General features: G+C 44.9%; 1 protein-coding gene across 1 annotated transcript; it reads left to right on the top strand.

Moving 5' to 3' along the window:
* The first annotated feature begins 1,083 nt into the window (after nt 1–1,083).
* Nucleotides 1,084–19,695, top strand: LOC143105685 (ADAMTS-like protein 2). Its single transcript, XM_076269755.1, has 19 exons — nt 1,084–1,190; nt 3,901–4,003; nt 4,641–4,783; nt 4,931–5,006; nt 5,247–5,349; nt 5,744–5,889; nt 6,460–6,583; nt 6,887–6,967; nt 7,340–7,515; nt 8,225–8,588; nt 9,674–10,049; nt 11,280–11,383; nt 11,824–11,950; nt 16,027–16,240; nt 17,219–17,374; nt 17,615–17,785; nt 18,137–18,313; nt 18,960–19,104; nt 19,420–19,695. Exons 2-19 carry the CDS (start codon nt 3,902–3,904, stop codon nt 19,539–19,541), a joined length of 2,907 nt encoding a protein of 968 aa, XP_076125870.1. The 5' UTR covers nt 1,084–1,190; nt 3,901; the 3' UTR covers nt 19,542–19,695.
* The last annotated feature ends 1,218 nt before the right edge of the window (nt 19,696–20,913 follow it).

Below are 20,913 nucleotides of genomic sequence, written 5' to 3'. Positions count from 1 at the left end.
ACGTTCATGTAGACTGTTTGAAAAAAGAGAGAGAGAGAGAGAAAGAGGGAGCGAGGGAGAGAGAGTGGGTGAGAGAGAGAGAGAGAGAGAGAGAGAGAAAGCTGCTGTTCCTGCAGACTTGTAGACTGTACAAATCTCCTGAGCCATCTCACTGCTGCACGGATGTGTGCTTGAATGGAGTGCTTCAATGAGCTCTCAGTGTTGCAACTGGTCCCTAATGCACAGACCAGGCACAGAGGCAGCCCTGCGAACGCGTGGCGCTCCGCGTCAGACATTACAGGCAGGCTTGGTGGTCCACAGCCATCTGTCTCTGCTTTCACTCCGCGCTTAAATCTCTCTCTCTCTCTGTCTCTCTCTCTATCTCTCTCACTTTCTTTACTTCTTTCTCTCTTTTTCTTTCCCTTCCTTTCCTTCTCTGTATTTCTTTTTCTTTCTTGGACTTTTTATATATATATATATCCTGTTGCCTTTCTCTTTCTTCCCACTGTACCTCTCTCTCTCTCTCTCTCTCTCTCTCTCCCCCCTGTCTCGCTCTTGTGCTCGGCAACCCAAACAATGCACAGTGCCAGGTGTGGCAGTGTTACCACAGCAAAAAAAGAGCTGGCAGCAGGAGGCATGAAAGGTGAGACACAGAGAGACACCATGGCATGACTGCCGCTCTGGGGTAGGGGGTGGGAATGGAACCGGGGAAAAGGGGAGGGGAAGTGTGGGGACTGTGTGTGTGTGTGTGTGTGTGTGTGTGTGTGTGTGTGTGTGAGGGAGGGGGTCTCCGTGGGAAACAACAACTTCCTCCCTGTCTGTCTGCGAACCGCTTGGCTGGGTGTGACGCTAGCCGGCTCTGCTGTATTGCACAGCAGCAGTAGTAGCAGCGGCTCAGTGCTTGGCACTGGGCAGGAGAGAGGGAGACAGAGGGGGTGAGAGAGAGAGAGAGAGAGAGAGAGAGAAAGAAAGAAAGGAAGAAAGAAACTTTTTATGTATTTCTCACTCTGCCACTCTGTTCCTCTGTTGCCGTGTATCGAGGGAGAGAGGGAGAGAAAGGAGGAAGAGAGGGAGGGGGAGAGGAGGGATGCAGGCACACACCTTACTCTCCTCAAAAGACACATCTTCACAGCGGCACCACAACGGCCGGCCACCACTCACACTGAGCCAGCTGCACACAAGTCTGCAACAGCCCAGTGGACTGCAGTCAGGTGAGTGCCACTCTTTCACACAGGACCTCAGTGTTCACGTCTGGCTGCCTGTCTGTCCTGTGTGGATGCCTGTCTGCCTGTGTGTCTGTCTGTCTGCCTGTCTGTCTGTCACAATGTGTAATGTGTGTTTTGTGTGTGTGTGTGTGTGAGGGGCAGTCCAGTCTGGGCAGTTTCTAGGGATCCAAAGAGGATGCCGTCCCGGGGCCCACAGCAAGAACAGACCGAAATAATAATGTTTACTCTTCTGCCGGCACATTGTGCCAGAGCCAGAAAAACTAGAGTTGACTGCTGTCTGCCAGTTCAAGGGGGACTGGTAATGCAATTTCCACTTCCAGGCAGAACACCCATCCTGGCGCTCTCAGATGACATAGATGAGCTACAGTAAGAGCGCACGCTCAGAAATGGCAGACAGCGAGGCTGCGTTTTGGTGACACCAAAGGCCAAGTAATGTTCCAGTCCAAAAATGTTGCATCTTCTTAACTGGCTTTGCACTGGAGCAGAGAGGCTTAGAGAAAGCTAGCATCAAACATAGAAGAATGTGCTGTGTGGTCAGACACTAGGCAGTGGGGCAGGTTATCTCACTTGTAGCGGGTAGTGTGAGGACATGACCCCAGATTATTCAAGGTGTGGTATAACAGGGCAAAATGAGAAACAACTGTAAAGACCGCAGGGGCTAGTCCGTTTTAATGTTTTTGTTCATTGTTTTGGTGCAAACTGGGGTGTTATGTAATGTTAATTAAATGCATTATGCAAGGCATTTAACTTGTCTCGTTGTGATGTTATTGTTTTGTCTTATAAAAGATTAGAACTTCTAATAAGGTGTAGTGCTGTATAAATATGTATTGAATTAGATATCATTTATTAGGGGCAGATTGTTTACATTATTTTCAAGTTAAGCACAAAATCAATTTTCAGTATTGCAGTTTTGGATCTGAGAGAACAAGACACGATGGAGCTGTCCAGATCGAGTGCTCTTCCAGGAAATCAAATCAGCTTTCAGGCTCGCAAGACAGCTTGCAAGTTGACTAGAGCATAACTTGTTCAGCTGAAACAATATGCCTAAGAACAACACAAGAATATCTGCCTGTGAAGTCAGTCTGAGCAGATTTGCCACATTTGAGGATACCAAAAGTCCAAACATTTCAGTGAAGTGTTGTGGAATGTGGGGAATGTCCACTGGGTACATTTTGAGGATGAAAGCGATTTTTTTTACAGAGAAAGAGAGAGAGAGAGACAGGGCTGTTGTGGGTTGTGAGTTAACAATGTCGGCCATAGTGGTTATTCTGCTGAGAAACTGGCTGACAGGCACTTGATGGGTCTCTGCAGCCAGTGTGAGCGCTGTTGTCTCCAGTCCTCTCTGTAGCATCTTCGCTCCGACACATCTGACCGCAGGCAAACAGGCATGGCTGACCTCACCTTAACTTCCCCCAGTCAACCAATCCCTTCAGCTGATTGCCTTACTTCATGGGGACAACACAAGGGAATTAACACACAAGAGAGACTAAAAAAAAAGAAAACTGAGAGAAAGCATGAAATAGAGAGACAAGAGGGAGAGGAATGGAGAGAGAGAAAGAGGGAGGAAAGAAAGTGAAAGGAGAGGGGGAACAACTGCACCATCAATTTTCCACTTGGGCTGTAAACGTGAGAAGGCTGCTGAGAAAGGAGGAAGCTGAGTCTGGTTTGGAGCCACTCTCCCAGAAAGGATGAGTCTCCTCGAGCGGCCTCCAGACAGGCCCTTGCGCTCGCGCGTCCCCCCAGGGACAGCCCTGCTGTCTGTCTGCTGCCTGCCAGGGAAAGAAAAACACTCCCCCAAGCAGGAAGCACTTGGCCTGGGGGGCTGGCAGGGGGAGAGAGCCGGCCGGGGCTGGGGTGGGGTGGTGGTGTTGGTGGTGGTGGTGGTGGTGGTGGTGCTGGTGTGGGAGTGGAAGAAGTTAGGTGGGGGGCTGGGACTGTGTTTACTCTCCTCTGTGGCCTGGGAGTCTCTGAGGAGGAAGGTTTGTCTCAGCCATGACAGCCCTGGTGTAGTCGGTGGGAGACAGTGTGTTTGGCAAGCTGGACCTGCTCCAGCTGCGTCTGGGAGCCTAATGAAGTCCAGGTGCTCCTGCGGGCAGTCTAAGACACCTGTCACTAATATTTAGTGCCAGAGAAAGCCAGACTGCAAACAGAGCCCGATGATTTGCTTGCTTATTTTGAGAAGGCTACCTTAAGTCATGGTTCTGATGAGGAGAGATTTGAGGGAGAGAGAGAGTTCAGTACGGGGGTTCAGATAGGCCAAGGGTGGTTTCTTGGAACTGGGACAGGATGTGTGTGTGTGTCTGTGTTTGTGTGTGTGTATGTGCGTGCATGTGTGTGTGTGTGTGTGTGTGTGTGTGTGTGTGCCTTTATTTGTTGGTACACCATATGTGCATATGAGTGTTGTGCATACGTGTCTGCCTATATGCACCTATGTGTGATTTTGAGCCCTTCTATACCTTACTGATAATCAGCTCTCGCTGACATAGTTGAAAAGCCTTTCATTTGTAGGTCAGTCTTAACTGTCTACACCTTTACTTGTAAAATGGCCAAGAGTCTATCTGTTAAATCAACATGTCATTCTTCCCTGTCTCCACACTGTGATGCTCCAAATACATTCACAGAGTCAAAATGACTAACACACTTTGGCTTTTACTCTTTCTTGTTTCACTCTTGTTCGTGTTTCTCTTCCCTTAAGAATGAGGATTGTGTTAGGAGAGCAGTGGATAGAAAGCAGCCTGGTTTTGATGGGTATTGTGACACTTTCTCTTTCCCTGGGAAACCTCTCAAGCCGAGGACAGGTTGGTAGACATCAGATTCACTTAAATAGTTTCAATCCAGTGACAGCATGTAAACCAGTACATATATAACATATTCATAGTTTTTCATCTATTTTTTTCGGTAACACTTTACTTGACAGTATCGACATAAGAGTGACATGACAATGTCATGAACATATGACACTGTCACGACACATAAACCCTAACCCTAACCCTAATCTTAACCCTAACCCTAAACCTAACCCTAACTTGTTATGACAAAAACCGAATGTCACTTAATAACAGAAGCATTATGTCATAAACGTTTATGACTTGTTTAGGACACATTCATGACAGTGTCATGTCACTGTTATGTCGATACTGTCAAGTGTAAAAGTGTAACCTTTTTGTCTTAATTTATTTCTGGAATATTGATTGTTCAACTTTTGCGAGCAAAAACGGGATAAGCAATGTTTTAATTAACAGATTACTTATGTAATCCAAGAAAAAAATGTTTGGTTTATTAGTTAGTTAGTTGGTATAACTCAATTTTCAATCTATGGTGTACCACAGGGTTCTATTTTTGGACCTAAATCAATCACAGTTTACAATTTCAAACATTACTGACATTTCAGTCATTTGATTATCATGATGCTGAAAGTCAAGCTGTTTACTTTAGGAGGAGGGCGTCGCTTCTAACAGTTTGGAGGATGAACAGGAAGTAACCACATACTGGTGGGGAGAGTGGGCTAAATGGACTGCATGCACGCGTACCTGTGGAGGTGGAGTGATGTCACAAGAGAGACACTGTCTAAAGCAAAGGTCAGTCTTTAATCTGGATGTGTGGCTTAAAAGTCGCACCATGTTTGGCACTATGACTTGTGAAAAAGAATTAAATAGCACATTTACATGCCAAATGTATTATTTTCGCCTGCATTTCAACACTAACAAGAACTTTCCCATCTCAAGAAAGAGAACAACAGCTGGCAAGAACAATATGACCTGTACAGGCAGTGCCAAAAAATACCGCCTCTGCAATACCAAGGTCAGTTTATTCTCTGAACCCCAGACACCTATAAAATAGGACTCAAATACCACTCAAGACATTCATTCGTATTTTATACAGTATCGTTAAATTTGTTTTATCTTTTCTCCCTCAGCTGGCTAGGATAGGTTTAACCTTGGCTCTAATAGTACAGTTCATATTTTACCTCTTTAAGACCTCCATGACGGTAAAGTGGTGGAATGTACGTCTTGTTCAATAATCATGTTACGTATATTGCAGGATTGCCCCTCGACTGGAAGCAGCTTCAGAGAGGAGCAGTGCTGGTCTTTCAATTCACAGGTTTACAATGGCAAAAGCTATGATTGGAAACCCCTTTACCCTGGTAAATACATTAATAATTGTTTATTTGTTTGCACTGAACACATTCTTTTTTTCCCCTACCTCCACCAACCATATTTGGAACGGTAACTGGGACTGTTTATGTGGTCTTGCAAGCTCAGAATAACTGCCCTTAATGAAGCATACTCATGAAACAAAACATTTAAGATGGGACGCTGATAAGCCAGCCGAAGTGAGATATCTCTAAATAAAGTCAATACTGAGGTGTCTGGAAATGTTTGACTAAGACTAATGTCTGGTGTCTGTATGCAGATGGCAATCTGTCTCAAAGGAGAAACTGTGTATATCAGTTCAAGACTTGTGCAGTCAGCCTTTAGATAAAAAAGTCTAATGGTAAACAAATGACAATAAAAAACAGACTTGTCTTTATCTCGCAGACGACTATGTGCATATCTCCAGCAACCCCTGTGACCTGCACTGCACGACCACGGATGGCCAGCGGCAGCTCATGGTGCCGGCTCGGGACGGCACGTCCTGCAAGTACAGCAGCTACAGGGGAGTGTGTGTAAATGGCAGGTGTGAGGTACGGTAGGCAACCGCAAACCCGCGTCTTTCCACGTGTTATTATTATTGTTGAGGTCTCATTCAGCACACTGTGGTGTGTGGCGGTGGAAAGGGTTCAGGTCGAGAGAGTGAAAGTGATATAGTGCAGCCATGGTTTTGCTCCTGAGACAGCTGATTTCACTCAGGGGGAGTGTGAGGGAGAGGTGGGGTAGGGGGGGTGGGGGGGTCTCTGCCTCCTGCTCCAGGAATTGGGCTTAGCAAATCCAGGTGGCTGACAAAAAATACCGGTGAGGACTTTCGCTCTCTAAACCTGGAATTTCCAACCCCAGTAATACTGTAACAGTACATTTTTGTGGCTCCTGTTGTGACGTCAATGCCAGGACAAAGGAATTTTCACAAGGGTGTGTAATGTAACAATTTGGCCCTCACCAAATGGACACAAGGTTGTTTCAGACCTTAGAAATGAATCAAATTACCCTTTCCCCGCTGTGTAAAAGAGAAGACAGCTCTCGAGACTGTAATAGTGCATATTCATGACTTCCTTTAGAGTGAGTAAGGTTTGGAAGGGCCTTATCTTATTGTTACCCAGCCAATCGGGTGCGATGGAGTGCTCTTCTCCTCCAAAATACTGGACAAGTGTGGTGTCTGTCAAGGGGATGGCAGCAGCTGCAGCAGAGTCACCGGCAACTTCCGACGTGGGGCTTCCACTCTGGGTAGGACGACTTTTCCACACTGTCACATACAGTTGAGCTAAAGAGTGGTAAACTTGCCATTTGTAAACTTGCCAAACATTATAGATGTTCTTCTTAAGTTGCTTCTTCTTATGGATTTAATGCTGAAAAAAGTTTCTTTCAACCCTCTCACTATCTTTCATGTTGGAGTATTAATTGCAATAAAACAAATAATTACTTAATGCATTTATGTTAAATGTTAGGAAATGAAAACCATACATTTACAAAGAGAAACTATATCATTTTATCTCACTGATTTAAAAATGGCTCTGTCTTTTTATGAAGGATATTCTTTCATCACTCAAATCCCAGAGGGCTCATGGGATATCCAGATAATTGAGAGGAAAAAGTCAGCTGATATTTTAGGTATGGTAACCCCTAACAAACAACAAACAGACATTGCCATGGAAGAATATCAGTCCATCAGTTTTGGCACAAATTGCTGACCTTAAAATTGAAGCATCTCTTTCACAAGTTAAGAGCAGTAATAAAAAACAGAATTGACAACATGGGGGATGTGTAGGCGCACATATTGTATCTTAAAAGTCATTTACATTTTTAGAGTACTTTAACTTGCACCCCTCGCTCAGCAGTGAAGAAAGCTTTTACATTAATATCTTTTGGTTGATAAGAAATGCCAACCTGTGCATTTGATGTGAGCTTGTCTGTTCATTAAGCGATGGACATGATTTCCTCTGATTTCCTAAAAAAAAAAGAGCCTTCCTCTCATTCCTCCAGCTGTGACAGACCAGGCTGGGAATTTCTTCTTCAACGGCGCATACAAAGTGGACGCCCCTCAGAACTTCCACGCTGCAGGAACCATCTTCAAGTACCGGCGGCCCACTGATGTGTACGAAACAGGGATCGAGTACATCGTGGCCAAAGGGCCCATCGACCAGCCCATCAATGTTCTGGTACTGTAGCCGAGGTCCTCTCTCCGCCGCCAAGCGCCCACTGGGTAATCTCACTGGCTGGCAAGCCCCGCGTTTGATTGAAAGTGCTGGCCACAGCTCTGGCATCTGTGATGCTGACTGAGTGTGATGCATATATCTCAAGGGGGACTGACTTGAGCAAGCACTTTGCACTGTAATGCTGAATGAAGCTACTGTGTGTTGTCATTCTCGGAGTCTTGGATTAGTGTCAGATTCATCTAGTGCTGTGGAGTTGATGCAAATCCATCTGGGTGCCTGGTTTTTTTTCATCTACTGTACTGACCAATGCATCAGAGTTGAATTATATAGTATGTAAACTTCACTGACGTTTAACTGTCGTAGCCCTTAAATCCTTCAGGGTCATACAGGTTACACTCTGAGTGCTATGGTGAGTTCAGGTAATAAAGTAATGAGTTTATTAGTACTAAAAACTATTTACTGTTCACTGTAATACACTGTTCACTATTTTAGGACAAAACCTTACCAGTTGGTGGCATTCATAGTTAGGTATAGAATAATATTCTGTAATCATAATACAGTCATATTTTCTCATTTGCCCTCAGTTTAAAGAAGTAGAATGATGACAAATATTCAGATAGCTAAAAAGGGATCTTGTCGTGCACTTTTCCTTAACAGAACAGTCCGAGACAATGATTGCATCCACATTAGACTCTATCTTGTGTCCTCCAAGGTATGGAACCAGAACGGTCGGAACCCCTACATCACCTACGAGTACACAGTTCTTCGGGACGCTCTCCCTCCGGTCTCCCAGCCCCCGCTGTACACTGGGCCGGACGCCGGAGGGAATGGAGACATCTCGGTGGAAGTGGGCCGTGTGCTGACGCAGAACGAGACGGTGTACGACAGTGTGGGTCAGGAGGGCGAGCCCGGCCGCCTGCTGAGGCCCGGTACGGGCCCGGAGACTGCGGCCGGCGGAGCCGACGAGGGCCAGAAGATCGGCCAGGTGTCCAACGAGGTGTACGCAGAAACGGCCGCAGGCGTGGACTGTGAGGATGGAGGGGCTCCGGCGACGCCACAGCAGCCAGGGCTCTCAGGTGAGGGTGGCACACACACACACACACACACACACACACACACACACACACACACACACACACACACACACATGAACACAGTTCTTCTGCTTCCAACTCACACGTGAACCCAAGGTTCTGGCCATTTCGACATTCTCTGAATCCACTCCTTGTTTGTTATGATTGGCCGATCTTACATGTTGACAAATTCTCAAAATGGTCAGTCCCCTTGTAACTTATTCATTTCCAAATAATACACACACAGCAAAGAGCTTGCCCAAATATAGGGTCTGTGATGTTACTACTCTCTAAATATGTTTACATAAAAACCTTCCATTAGCTTAATAAAAAAGAGCCCCTCTCATCACCACACTATCATCATTACTTTGCGGGTCAAATTTTGACCTTTCCCATCCTTTAAGACCAAAACCCATCTGTTCTGACCCTCAGTGCCATTATGGCCTCCCAGTATGGATAGGCTCTCTGTGGAGAGTGCCGGACGCCCAGTGAGTGGCGCATGCATCAGTACCTTACAACCCAGATACCGTGAAACACTAGATGGTTCTTTTCCCTCAGAGATACTCTTTTTGCTGGCCCATAGGCTCCCTCTATTATTCATGAACATACACCCGAAAGATGAGCGCAGAGGGATGAAAAATTCAGTGAGCATTTTTAAGCCACCCTCTCTCACTCATCGCCAACACACCACCTCTAAAAATAGACAAATAGCTCTGTAGTGGGCCCTCCGCATCAGGGTGGGTCAGCCATCTCTGGTGTTTTTAGACGTCGGGAAGAATGGTTAAAGGCCTCCAGATGCATCATGGGAGATTTCCTTAACTGTCCACTCACCATCAAAATTCGCTTACTGCTAAACTCACATACAGGTGCTTCTATCAATGTGAGTTTTTTATCATGCTCTATCATATTATACTCATCTCAAACATGTAATTTAGAGAACCTTTCAGTTGGTATTGTAGAGGCATTATATGCAGGTTCAATTTGTGACTTCACATTCATTGACACAAGTTTGTATTTTCAATTATATCTACTTCTTCAATGACTGTGCAGATGTCTCCTTATTCGCACCTGATCCGTCTTCTCCACAGAGGGAAACAGCAGCCAACCCAGTAGCTTGGTCGCCCCACCGTTAGCCACTCCCAACAGGCTCGGAGACAAGTTGTCCGACTCGGAGAACCTCATCTGGCGAGTGCTGATGGGCGAGTCAGTCGGTCAGGACAAGCTGATGGTCAACATCACGACCAATCAGCTCCTGACGCAGGGCGAGGGGCAGTTCTCGGCCGAAATGGGCCCGCTGGAGCTGGACTATGGCAGCCTGGAGTCAAACGCCGGCTTCAGTCTGAACAGCTCCACTCTGCTGGAGTTCACGCTGGGGCGCAGAAGCAACGAGACGGGAGACTTACCCCTCCTGAACAGGACCATATTCCCTGGGCTGAGGAACGGAAACCGCACAAGTCGAACCAGGTGACGAAACACACACACACACACACACACACACACACACACACACATACACACCCTGCAAGTCAAAGACACCTTGGTACTCAATGAAACTCACTTCTGATTGAAAGCAGAGATGCTGATGGAGTGCTGAGTGCTGAATGTGAGGTCTCCTCTCATTCTGTCAGTGCGTTATCATTTGGGTTTATTACCCTGTTACAGAACATATTATATCATCTTCCATATCGGAGTAGTCAGGTAGAATTATTGTTCTATTTGGATTCTAATCAGACCACAGACGTCTTATTACCTTTGTGCTCTCCCTCTGGCCTGCAGTGGAGGCTCTGTAGACATGCTGGATAGTCTCAGCTGAGGGAAGAGACCATGGTCCAGGAAATGGAATGTGCTCTGGGCCCCTCTCTCCTTCTCATGCTCTCTCTCTCTCTCTCTCCCTCTCTCTTTTTCCCTCTCTCCTGCTCTCTCTCTCTCTCCTGCTCTCTCTCTCTCTTTCCTGCTCTCTACTGCTCTCTCTCTCCTGCTGCTCTCCCTCTCTCTCTCTCTCTCTCTCTCTCTCTGGTTCTGCAGCCGTGCTCTTTCCCACTCGCTCGCTGCGTAGACGTTCAGCGACTGCCAAGCAGGATTGTCGGCCAAGCTGAGGGCCTGGCTGGAATCGCACTCCATCATTTTTATAATTCATGTTAGCTTCCCCAGTGCGTCGTCCAAGCAGCGCCTCACCAGCCCCACCGCCAGGGACCATAAAACACATCACATGACCGCGCTGCCCTTCTCGCATGGCGAGGGGATGCAGACGCACAGCAAACAAAAGGAGAGAAAGAGTAAAAAACAAAAATAAATTCAGGATTCTTCTTTGAGCCATATTTCAAGGTGTAATAATGTCACCGCAGTGACATAGTAGATATCATTGGCTCTGATACAGAGGTAGTTCCATAGTGTGTGTCTGTATTGGCAAGGTGAATTAGTGGGTCATTGGGTTGTGCTGCTTCATTGTGTGCATGTGAAAAATACTAATACACTGTCTAATTCCAGCCAATGACCGTTTTCACAAAGATATTAAACTGTGGCAAAGAGATTAGGCAATTATAGGTCTAGGCCAGTTGAAACTGTTGTACTTGTCTGTGTACTTGTCTGTACACACACACACACACACACACACACACACACACACACACACACACACACACACACACACAGTGGCTGTGGTGTTTTATGGGGATGTCTTATCTTCCTGCTTAGAAATCATCAGAAATTCCTGCAGAAGAATTTCAAGCTGAGTCCAGCTGACATGTACCGCTGGAAACTCTCCTCTCAAGAGCCCTGCAGCATGACCTGCTCCATCGGTAATAACTCACATGAAACACACACACACACACACACACACACACACACGCACACACACCTACACACATACACTCACAGACACAAGCAGACAAACACACACAGACACACACACACAGAAGAACACAGACACACGCACAGGCATGCATACACATAAACTGATGCACATACACACTCACACGCAAGCGCACAGACAGACAGACAGACAGACAGACACACACAAATCTCCACCTCAGGAAGCCACGATATACACCACAGGTACCGAAGAAGATGGAACACACACAGACAGTCACACACACTCCGGCGTCTGCCTTACAGGAAGTAACATGACATAAACCACAAGCTCCAAACTAGATAAAATACACACCCTTTAACCCCTGTTTTTTATGTCTTGAGAATGAGTTTTTTCTAAGTGGTCAGACTTCTCCATCATTCCTGCCAGGTGTGTCCAGATCCTTCGCCATGTGTGTTCGTTACGACGGTGTGGAGGTGGAGGACAGACACTGTGATGCTCTCACCCGACCCGAGCCTGTCCACGACTTCTGCATTGGCAGGGAGTGCCAGCCCAGGTGGGAGACCAGACCCAACGTATTCATTCACTTGATGTGACGGTGCACAGGGCATATTTTTGAGCAAGGGCAAGTGTTGCCCTGTGTTTCACCACCTATAGACTTTTGACATCTTCAGGGATTCCTTCTGGTAGTCTTCCTCTTTGGTCAAACTCACCAAACTGCTCACCTTTAGCTCAACTAGGACCGAGTCATAAATGTTCCACAACATGTTTCTTCAGGAGAATAGTACAGTACACTGTGTTTGGAAAATAGGCTCCCGCTAGATTTTCATGTAAAAATTGATTTTTTTGCATATTTTGCTAAAGTAGTGTCTAAAGAACAAGATTTTTTTTGTCTTCAAATTTTCACTATCCATCTTTAGTGTTTTTATCTGTATGTTTTAAAATAAGCGATTATATCTAGTCCGAAAAGTGATTCTCAATTTCAATTTAATTTCAATTTATTGTGCTTATAGAGCCCCAAAACATTACACATGTATCATGTCGCTTTACAGAATGTAGGCAATCAGAGAAGGAAAAGAGGAAGAAAAGAAAAGAAAGAAAGAAAGAAAGAAAGAAAGAAAGAAAGAAAAAAGAAAGAAGGCCCATGGGTAACAGGGGCGAGGAAAAACTCCCTAGAATTGGAAATACATATAGGAAGAAACCTCGAGCAGATCCACGACTCAAGGGCCTGACCCATCTGGCTAGGATCAATACGGACAGTAAGGTCTGTACACATGGCAAATGCATATGATAGTCAGGTGTGGAGAATAGGACATGGTGTTTAAAGCACCTGAGGTGAAAGTTATAAGAGGTGGGATGATTACGTATCCGGTATGATAATGCATTAATCATGATTTAGTGAGAGAAAGTGCAAATAGTCCGGTTTTGGAATTGTCCAGGGAAAGGTGTCAGGCATGGGTAGTTAAGTAGCAGTAGGCAAAATTAACAAACAAAAGAATATAAGGTACAAACAAACAGACAAACCACGGATATAAGTTACAAACAGACAGACAAACCACGGATGGCCCTCTCACAGCCTGAACTAATACAAAAAACAAATAACTCAAGGGAAAAAACATTGGTCAGACACTAAACCATGTGCATTTGCTCTCTTTAATCTGGTACGCCCTCCAAATGAGCCTGGGACAGTTGGTCAAGGCTAAAGTTAACACCATCTTGGTCACTATGATGCTAAGCACTAGTCCTGGTGTGGACTATGGCTACCCTCAACTCTCCAACTGCAGGGTTACCGAGGCATGGCTTCCTCCCGATACCCCCATGAGGCTGTGGAGCAGCCAGTGCTGATGGGCTGGATGAATCTTGACTGGTGGGAACAGGTTTAAGCTCGGAGCGATGCATGGTCTTAAGGGGGCCCTCCTCCCCATATGGCCTGATCTTATAGTGTGTGCCAATTCCATCCAGACACTCCACAATTTCATACTTGGTGGACACCCATGTATCCTGGATTTTGTGGCGACCGTGAAAATGTTTTTTGCAAAAGAGTGTACATGTACATTACATTTAGCAGACACTTCTTGACCAAAGTCACTTACATACTGTATGTCAGCTATATTACAAGGGATCACATTGTCCCCGGAGCAACTTGGGGTTAAGTGCCTTTCTCAAGGGCATAACAGTGGAAGCCGGGAATTGAACCGTCAACTTTCAGGCTACTGCACGCTAGCCCAGCTCCTTAACCACTACACTACCACCGCCCACTAGAAAAAGACTAGAGTGCAAGGTGGTAATATGGGTACGGTGTCAGGACCACCATGCCTACGATATGCTGCAGCCTCTTCTAAGTGTCTCCTAGCACTAGCATAGACAGAAGTCAGGTACTCTTGATGTTGCACCAGCCAATCAGTCGGTGGATTGTCCCTGTGGTCACCTCCAGTTTTTCCAAGTAGGTGGTCGACTGGTAACTGGCTTCTGACCGGACATCAGCTCGTATGGGGAGTGCTGTGTGGACTGGTACATGGTGGTATTATAGGCGAACAGGAGCTGAGGGAGCAACTGGGGCCATTTACGCTTCTTTTCCTGTTGAAATGTTCACATTGACCGTTCCCTCTGGTTCTACTCTTTGTTATGCTGTAGATGTCACACAGGTGCTTCAACAGCTCCCCCTCAAAGCTGCGCCCCTGATCAGAGTGGATTCTCCTAGGCACGCCATACACATGAAACCATCTCTCAGTTAGAATCTTAGCTACGGTGGAAGCTCTCTGATCAGGGGTGGGAAAGGCCTAGGTCAACTTTGAGAAAACATTTGTGACTACCAGAACATTCTCTTGTCCTGTGCTAGCCCAATCCAAGAGAGTAAAGTCAATGGAGATTATCTACAAAGGCTTAGTGAGAACAGATTTCCGAAGGTTCTGGCTTGGGTTGTCTTGCTTTAGCAACCACACAGTGCTCACACTCAGAACACCACTTTTGCACCTCATGCCACATCTGGGGCCAGTAGCACCTCTGGCATATCAAATATGTGGTCCTGTCCACCCCCAGATGGCCATGGTTGTTGTGTAGGCTAGTGAGCACTTCGACTCACAACTCCTTGGCCAGTAAAAGCTGCAGCACTGGATCCCTGGAAGGAGCAGCCTGGATCGCTCGGTACAAGGTCCCATCCACTTCCTGTATCTGGGGCCACTGCTTTATCAGCTGCTGGACTTCCCTTGGTTCACTCCAGTTGTCTTAACAGGTAGGTGGTCGTCCCTGTTGCCAAAACCACAGGTATATGGAAATACAGGGATCAGTCCCTTGCAGGACTTTCAGGTCTCTTTTGGTTCGACCAGGGATGGTGTCCACCATACAATATTCTGTCATCCAAGAGTCTTGGATAGGTGCAGTCGAGGCTTACATGTTGGCTATGGAAACGTCCAGGCCGTGTGACACAGATCGCAAAGTGGCTGGGAAGCCTAGAAAGGGCATCGGCATTGTGATTAGCTGTCCCAGGACGATATTTGATGTTGTTATCAAAGAGGGCAAGCTGAGAAACCCAGCACTGTTCCAGAGCGCCCAGTTTCGCTGACTGCAGGTATTGGAGGGGATTGTTGTCAGTGTACACGGTGAACTTGTTGCCCAGGAGATACGTGCATTTTTTTTTCTTTGATTGCCCACTTGACTGCAAAGAGTTTGAGTTTCATGGCACTATAATTTGACATGTTCCTCTCACTTGGCCGCAAGCCCCGGCTAGCAAAGGCTATTGGTCGCCGTAACCCATCCATCTCCTGTCACAGAACTGCCCCCAATCCTGCATGGCTTGCATCCGTCTCTAAGATAAAGGGATGACTGAAATCGGCATAACCTAGGACTGGCGCTTGAACAAGCCGTCCTTTAAGGCTCTGAATCTAGAAAAAGTTCTGAAGGCAAACCTGAACCTGATTACATTCAATGTATCCAATATTCAGATGTCTCTTTTTTTTGTAATTGAAATGTATGCAAATTAGTGCATAATTAATGAGATGTTGTTAAATAACATCCATAAACATATATTTTCAGAAAACTTGTAATGCAAAAAAAATATTGTCTCTACATAAATTATCAACTAGTAAAGTTTCATAAGAATATCAAGGAGTTACATTTTTTACCCTATTCACCCGTTCTATGTTGCCTATGGAGGCCAGTTTTAGGCCGCAAATGCTAATTAGCAGGTTTAAAACTAAAAAATCAGCTAATTAAATATGATATTCAGAATCAGCACCCAAAAATTAGGCAAAATACCCTCTTTACCAGTGTTTTCTCACATTTGACCCCCAAGTGATAGTAGTCCCAGTCTTAATTAGGCATTATATAAATGATGATGTCATCTAAGTGTGAAAATGGATTGTGAAAATTTGAAGACAAAAAAAATCTTGTTCCTTAGACTCTATACTTGCAAAATATGCAAAAAAATCAATTTTTACAAGAAAATCCAGCGGGATTACACAAGACACCGTATTAAGAAAGAGAGGGGTGTGATTTGATTTGCCGTTGAGCCAATACCAACAGCCTGTCAACAAACCCTTTCACCTGAAACGCAGCACTGTACCTCTAATTGTGGCTATTGTCGGTGGCGGCTGCTGCGCCCTGCTCACCCCGTCTCCCTGTCGCCCCCTGCAGGTGGGAGGCCAGCAGCTGGAGTGAGTGCTCGCGCACCTGCGGCGAGGGCTTCCAGTTCCGGCTGGTGCGTTGCTGGAAGATGCTGTCGCCGGGCCTGGACAGCTCCGTCTACAATGACCTCTGCACGCTGGCAGACCTGGAGCGCCCCCCGGAGCGCCGGCCCTGCAAGAGTCCGACGTGCGGCCCTCAGTGGGAGGTGGCCGAGTGGTCCGAGGTGTGTGTGTGTGTGTGAAAGTTATGGCAAAATTAATTGTTTGTGTGTTTGTTTAAAGGCACACTTAAAGGGACCCTATGCAGTTTTGGCAATTTCTTCGCTGTTTTCTCGCCTTTTGCTCGCAGTTGTCTTTACAGAGCTCCCCCTATATAGTATATATTTTACGACACTCCTCGCTTAGTCAGTCTGCCATTTCCTCTTTTTTTGTTCCTCCGACAACAGTTTACTTGCTTTCTGCTTCTTTTCCCCGGCTCTGCTATGACAAATGTCTGAGAAACTCCATCGTTACCTTGTTCTAGCCAGTGCCTGGCATATATGTGTGTAGTGCCGTAAAGCAATTTGTTACATTGTGAAACCGCGAGACTTTCTGACTGAGGCTGACAGCTCGCCAGTCCAAAGTTGCAAGGCTGTTTTTTTCCGCTCACAGCCGCTAGAGGGAAGCGAAACGGTCACCATTCAACCCTGAAAAAAAAGCCATATAACCATTCCAATGACTCCAAAGTTGTTAAGTTAAGGTAAATTAAATTAAGCTAAAAAAAAACCTTCATAGTCCCCTTTAACAGTTTTTCAGTTTTTTGAACGTTTCCAAAATAATTTTGATGGCACATAACCTCATGGAACGGCACTTCTGCCATTGTCTGAGTGGCCCTCTGTAGGCGACTACCGACCTAGCAACCTGCCCCCTCCAAAATTGAAACGCAAAAGAGCTGCTATGCTACAGAAATTCTGAGATCTTTTTCCCTCTATATTATATCATGTTAATTTCATTATATTATGTTCATACTTTGTTTATTATTGCGCTTCTCAAACAGAGGTGGATCACGAGAGCAAGCCTTGTTAAGGGTGCCTTTAATTGGATAATGAGGACCTAAGAACGTGCAGTGGTACAGACTACACGTTCTCTTGTTATGAACAAATGAAACTTCGTGATAGTTAATTGTTCGAGAGTGATCTGACTGGTTTGTTTGCTCACTGCAGTGTCCCGCTAAGTGTGGAAGCAGGGCCCTGGTCTCACGTGACGTCAGGTGCTCAGACGAAACCAGGCCATGTGACGAATCCACCCGTCCACCACCGGCCAAGAACTGTACAGGGCCTCCGTGTGAGAGACAGTGGACGGTCTCTGAGTGGGGGCCGGTGAGATATGATGGATTACTGGGATAAACCCATGAAACAGCACTCAAAGTCATACACATGTGATTGTAGACAGTTCTGTTTTTTTTTTTATTTGAAAGCCTTGAGGTTAAACCACAGGCAGAATTGGTTGAGCTGTGCAAGTACTTGGAAAGCACCAAGCTCAGTTGAATTTAGTGGCACTGCCTTCACTGTGTTGGAAGTTAGAATTCTTCAGCTGCTGTTTGCTGTTTTCCCTTTCAGTGCTCTGGGTCATGTGGGCAAGGAAAAATGGTTCGTCATGTATACTGCAAGACCCCAGACGGTCGAGTGGTTCCCGAGACCCAGTGCTCCTCAGAGAACAAGCCCCTGGCCATTCACCCCTGCGGGGATAAGGACTGCCCACCACACTGGCTGGCTCAAGATTGGGAGAGGGTGAGGCAATATTTTGATAATGTTATACTTAATGCCAGAATAACTTTTTGAGTATTTCGTTAACAGCTCTTTCCTCAGTTTGGCTGATATTATGTATCTATGCATTGTATGCATCTATTGTCTCAGTTTTCACATTTTCTTCCAATACTTGAATTGATGTTATTTTATTATTTGTATTAGTTATATTAGTTAGATTAAAATATTATTAGTTAGTTATTATTGGTTATTCTTATTATTTATTTTATCTAGATTAAAAATGCACCAATATTTTCAGTGTTCATGTGTTTACACATGCTGCTGAAATAGAGGTGCAACAGAGTGATTAATCAAAAGCTACTTTCTCTGGCGCAGTGCAACACCACATGTGGCCGTGGCACCAAGCAGAGGATAGTCCAGTGTGCGGCCATCACCGGGGGCAAGTTCCAGACCCATGACGACGAGTCTTGCGACCCTGGCGATCGCCCTGAGCACGAGAGCACCTGCTTCGAGAGGCCCTGCTTCAAGTGGTACACCACACCGTGGTCCGGGGTGAGCTAGCTCATGAGACTCTACTGGAACACCCTAATTGATTAATTGGGACTAATCTGTTGATTTGATCAAACTTCACCTTGATGGGTCATCATGTGTTATCAATAAGCCATCTTTTTTCTGTAAGGAACACAAAATGGTTCTAACTTATGGTCAAATTAGGGTATGATAGTCTGATAGTTAATATAATCTGACAGACAGCTAATAGTTACATCAACTGATGACAGATGACAAATGACAAAAGGTTTGTTGAATCTTTTTTAATAACTGCTGGTAGTTTGTTGGTCATGAAATAGATAACCTTTCAAATAAATTGTTACCACTACTTTAGTAGTGATTAATCATGAAACTCATAGAAGACTTGTGGGAGTAACTTTCATTGGCAGTTACGTTTCTTTGTTTTGGCTCAATCTTCAGGTTAGTGTTGGAAGCCTCATAGTCAAGAACAGCGGTGGTGAAAAGTACCATTTCAGAATTGTTCCTTTAGTGTCTGACTGCAGAATTGAATCAATCTGCCATTGAATCACTGAATCATTCTACACCCAGACATTAATTATCTTAATTACACCGAATTTGTGATCAATATTTTGATAATTTTCATGAGAAACACTTCCTTGTGTGCGTTTCCCCGATGTTACACAACTAGTGCACTAAGACCTGTGGGATAGGAGTGCGCATGCGGGATGTGAAGTGCTACCAGGGACGGGAGCTGGTCAGAGGATGTGACCCACTGACCAAGCCTGTCGCCAAGCAGACCTGTGCCCTTCAGCCCTGCCCAACAGAACCTCCAGGTCTGGTCTAACTGCTACTCTTAATCGTGCATAGGACACTTTAAATGTGTACTGTATGTTAAAGTTTAAGTTATTAGTTATTTATGTGTTTTTTGTTTTGTTTCAATTGAACTGAATATATATCACCACTACCTTTTCCACATGAAAGCTGCACTAGATCTCTTTAAGAATTTTCTGTCTGAAAATTAATTATTTGGGTGTTCTATTTCAGCTATACTTGAGATTTATAATTTGTTAAAGTTTTGTTGAATATTTCTTTAATAACTGTTGGTAGTTTCTTGATGGTGAAATATATCATCTCTTCACCTTCTCCAGATGAGAACTGCAATGACCGTCCCACCACAAACTGCTCGCTGGCCCTGAAGGTGAACCTGTGCAGCCACTGGTACTATAGCAAAGCCTGCTGCCACTCCTGCCGGACCCTCCGCTCCTCCTAGTCGCGTCTGCCCAGGCCTGGGAGGCCCAGCATGGTCAGCGGTGGTCCTGGCTCGCGTTGCTTCGGTTGGTGGCGAAACACACATTATTGTATGTTTTCAGAGATAGGAGCCATAGATGAACTCTGACCCCACTGTTCCAGACCTCCAGGAGGTACACCCCCCCCCCCCCCTCCCCATATAACTTTCTGCCATAGAATGCATTCTACAAAAAATATAGGACACCCAAATAAATGGTTCACAGCAGGTGTTGATCAGTAAAATTGGTAACTGTCATATCGTTTTTATCCTTCATTTACCTGAATGAAAGTCATGTGAACTCTTCTGTTCATTAGCAATAGGAAATATCCGGCTGTCAAGCTACAAGAATATCATTTTTTTGTTTGTTTGTTTTGAGTGTGTTTTGCATTTCCACTGCTATTGAAGATTCAGTACTGTATTTAAGGAGAACCAGCATTGAAGTGATGCTGTGTGGTTACACAAGTGAAGGATGGGCTACTTTCATTGAATAAGTTAAAGAGCACTCTGAGAGATATTTAAACCAGTTCCCCATTAAAAAGTAGCCTTTAATTATTTTTGGGAAAGTTAGGAGAATCTAGTATTTTGAAACATGTATATTCAAAGCTACCATTAGTCAAATATGTGCTTATTTTCATGGAAGGACTTATTAAATTATTTAAATGTAATATTGCATGATTTGAGTGTCAGTAAATGCTGTCATTGGTTAAATGTACACTGTTATCCCTTCCCAGTTCTACATTGCCTCCTCACTTTGTTGTTTTATTCCTCTTTGATATACTGTTAATGTGCATCGTACCGTGTTTATTGTATTTTTTCCATGGTTAAACTGGACATGAAGTTTTCTCTAACCACAGCACTTTCAATACACAGCCGGTAGAATACTATTGCAGAACCTTCCACGCCTTTGGAAGACTCCTGACACTTGAACATGTACATGCTGAAAATGCACTCACTCACACACTCATTGTACAGTTGTGATATTTGTATTCAAAATCACGTTCACTTTTAACACATACCATACATTACCGAGGTGACATAGGAGAAATGACAGAGTGTGTGTATCCTCTCAAATATGATCACCAATATTATACATACATACTATACTTAAATGTATATATTTCAATGCTTTTGCCTCATTCAAAAGTTTAACATCATTGATTTTTTGTATTCACAAATACTGTTGCATTTTTAGCTTGGCAAAAATTTGTTTCTGCTCTCTGAAATATCTCTGACAAAACATTCGACAATAAAGGGATATGAAAAAGAGTGACAATATTATTTTGTCTAATATTTTGACATCAACTCATATCATCTGATAGAATGTCAAATGTGCTGACTAAACTGAGATTAACAA

Source organism: Alosa pseudoharengus, unplaced genomic scaffold (genome assembly GCF_046254945.1).
Source record: "Alosa pseudoharengus isolate Yale_2024_CS ecotype anadromous, Long Island Sound unplaced genomic scaffold, YU_APseudo_1.1 YU_APseudo_1.1_scf_6, whole genome shotgun sequence".
Classification (NCBI taxonomy): Eukaryota; Metazoa; Chordata; class Actinopteri; order Clupeiformes; family Clupeidae; genus Alosa; species Alosa pseudoharengus.
The sequence above is the reverse complement of the archived record's forward strand: the minus strand, read 5'-3'. Positions and strand labels throughout refer to the sequence as shown.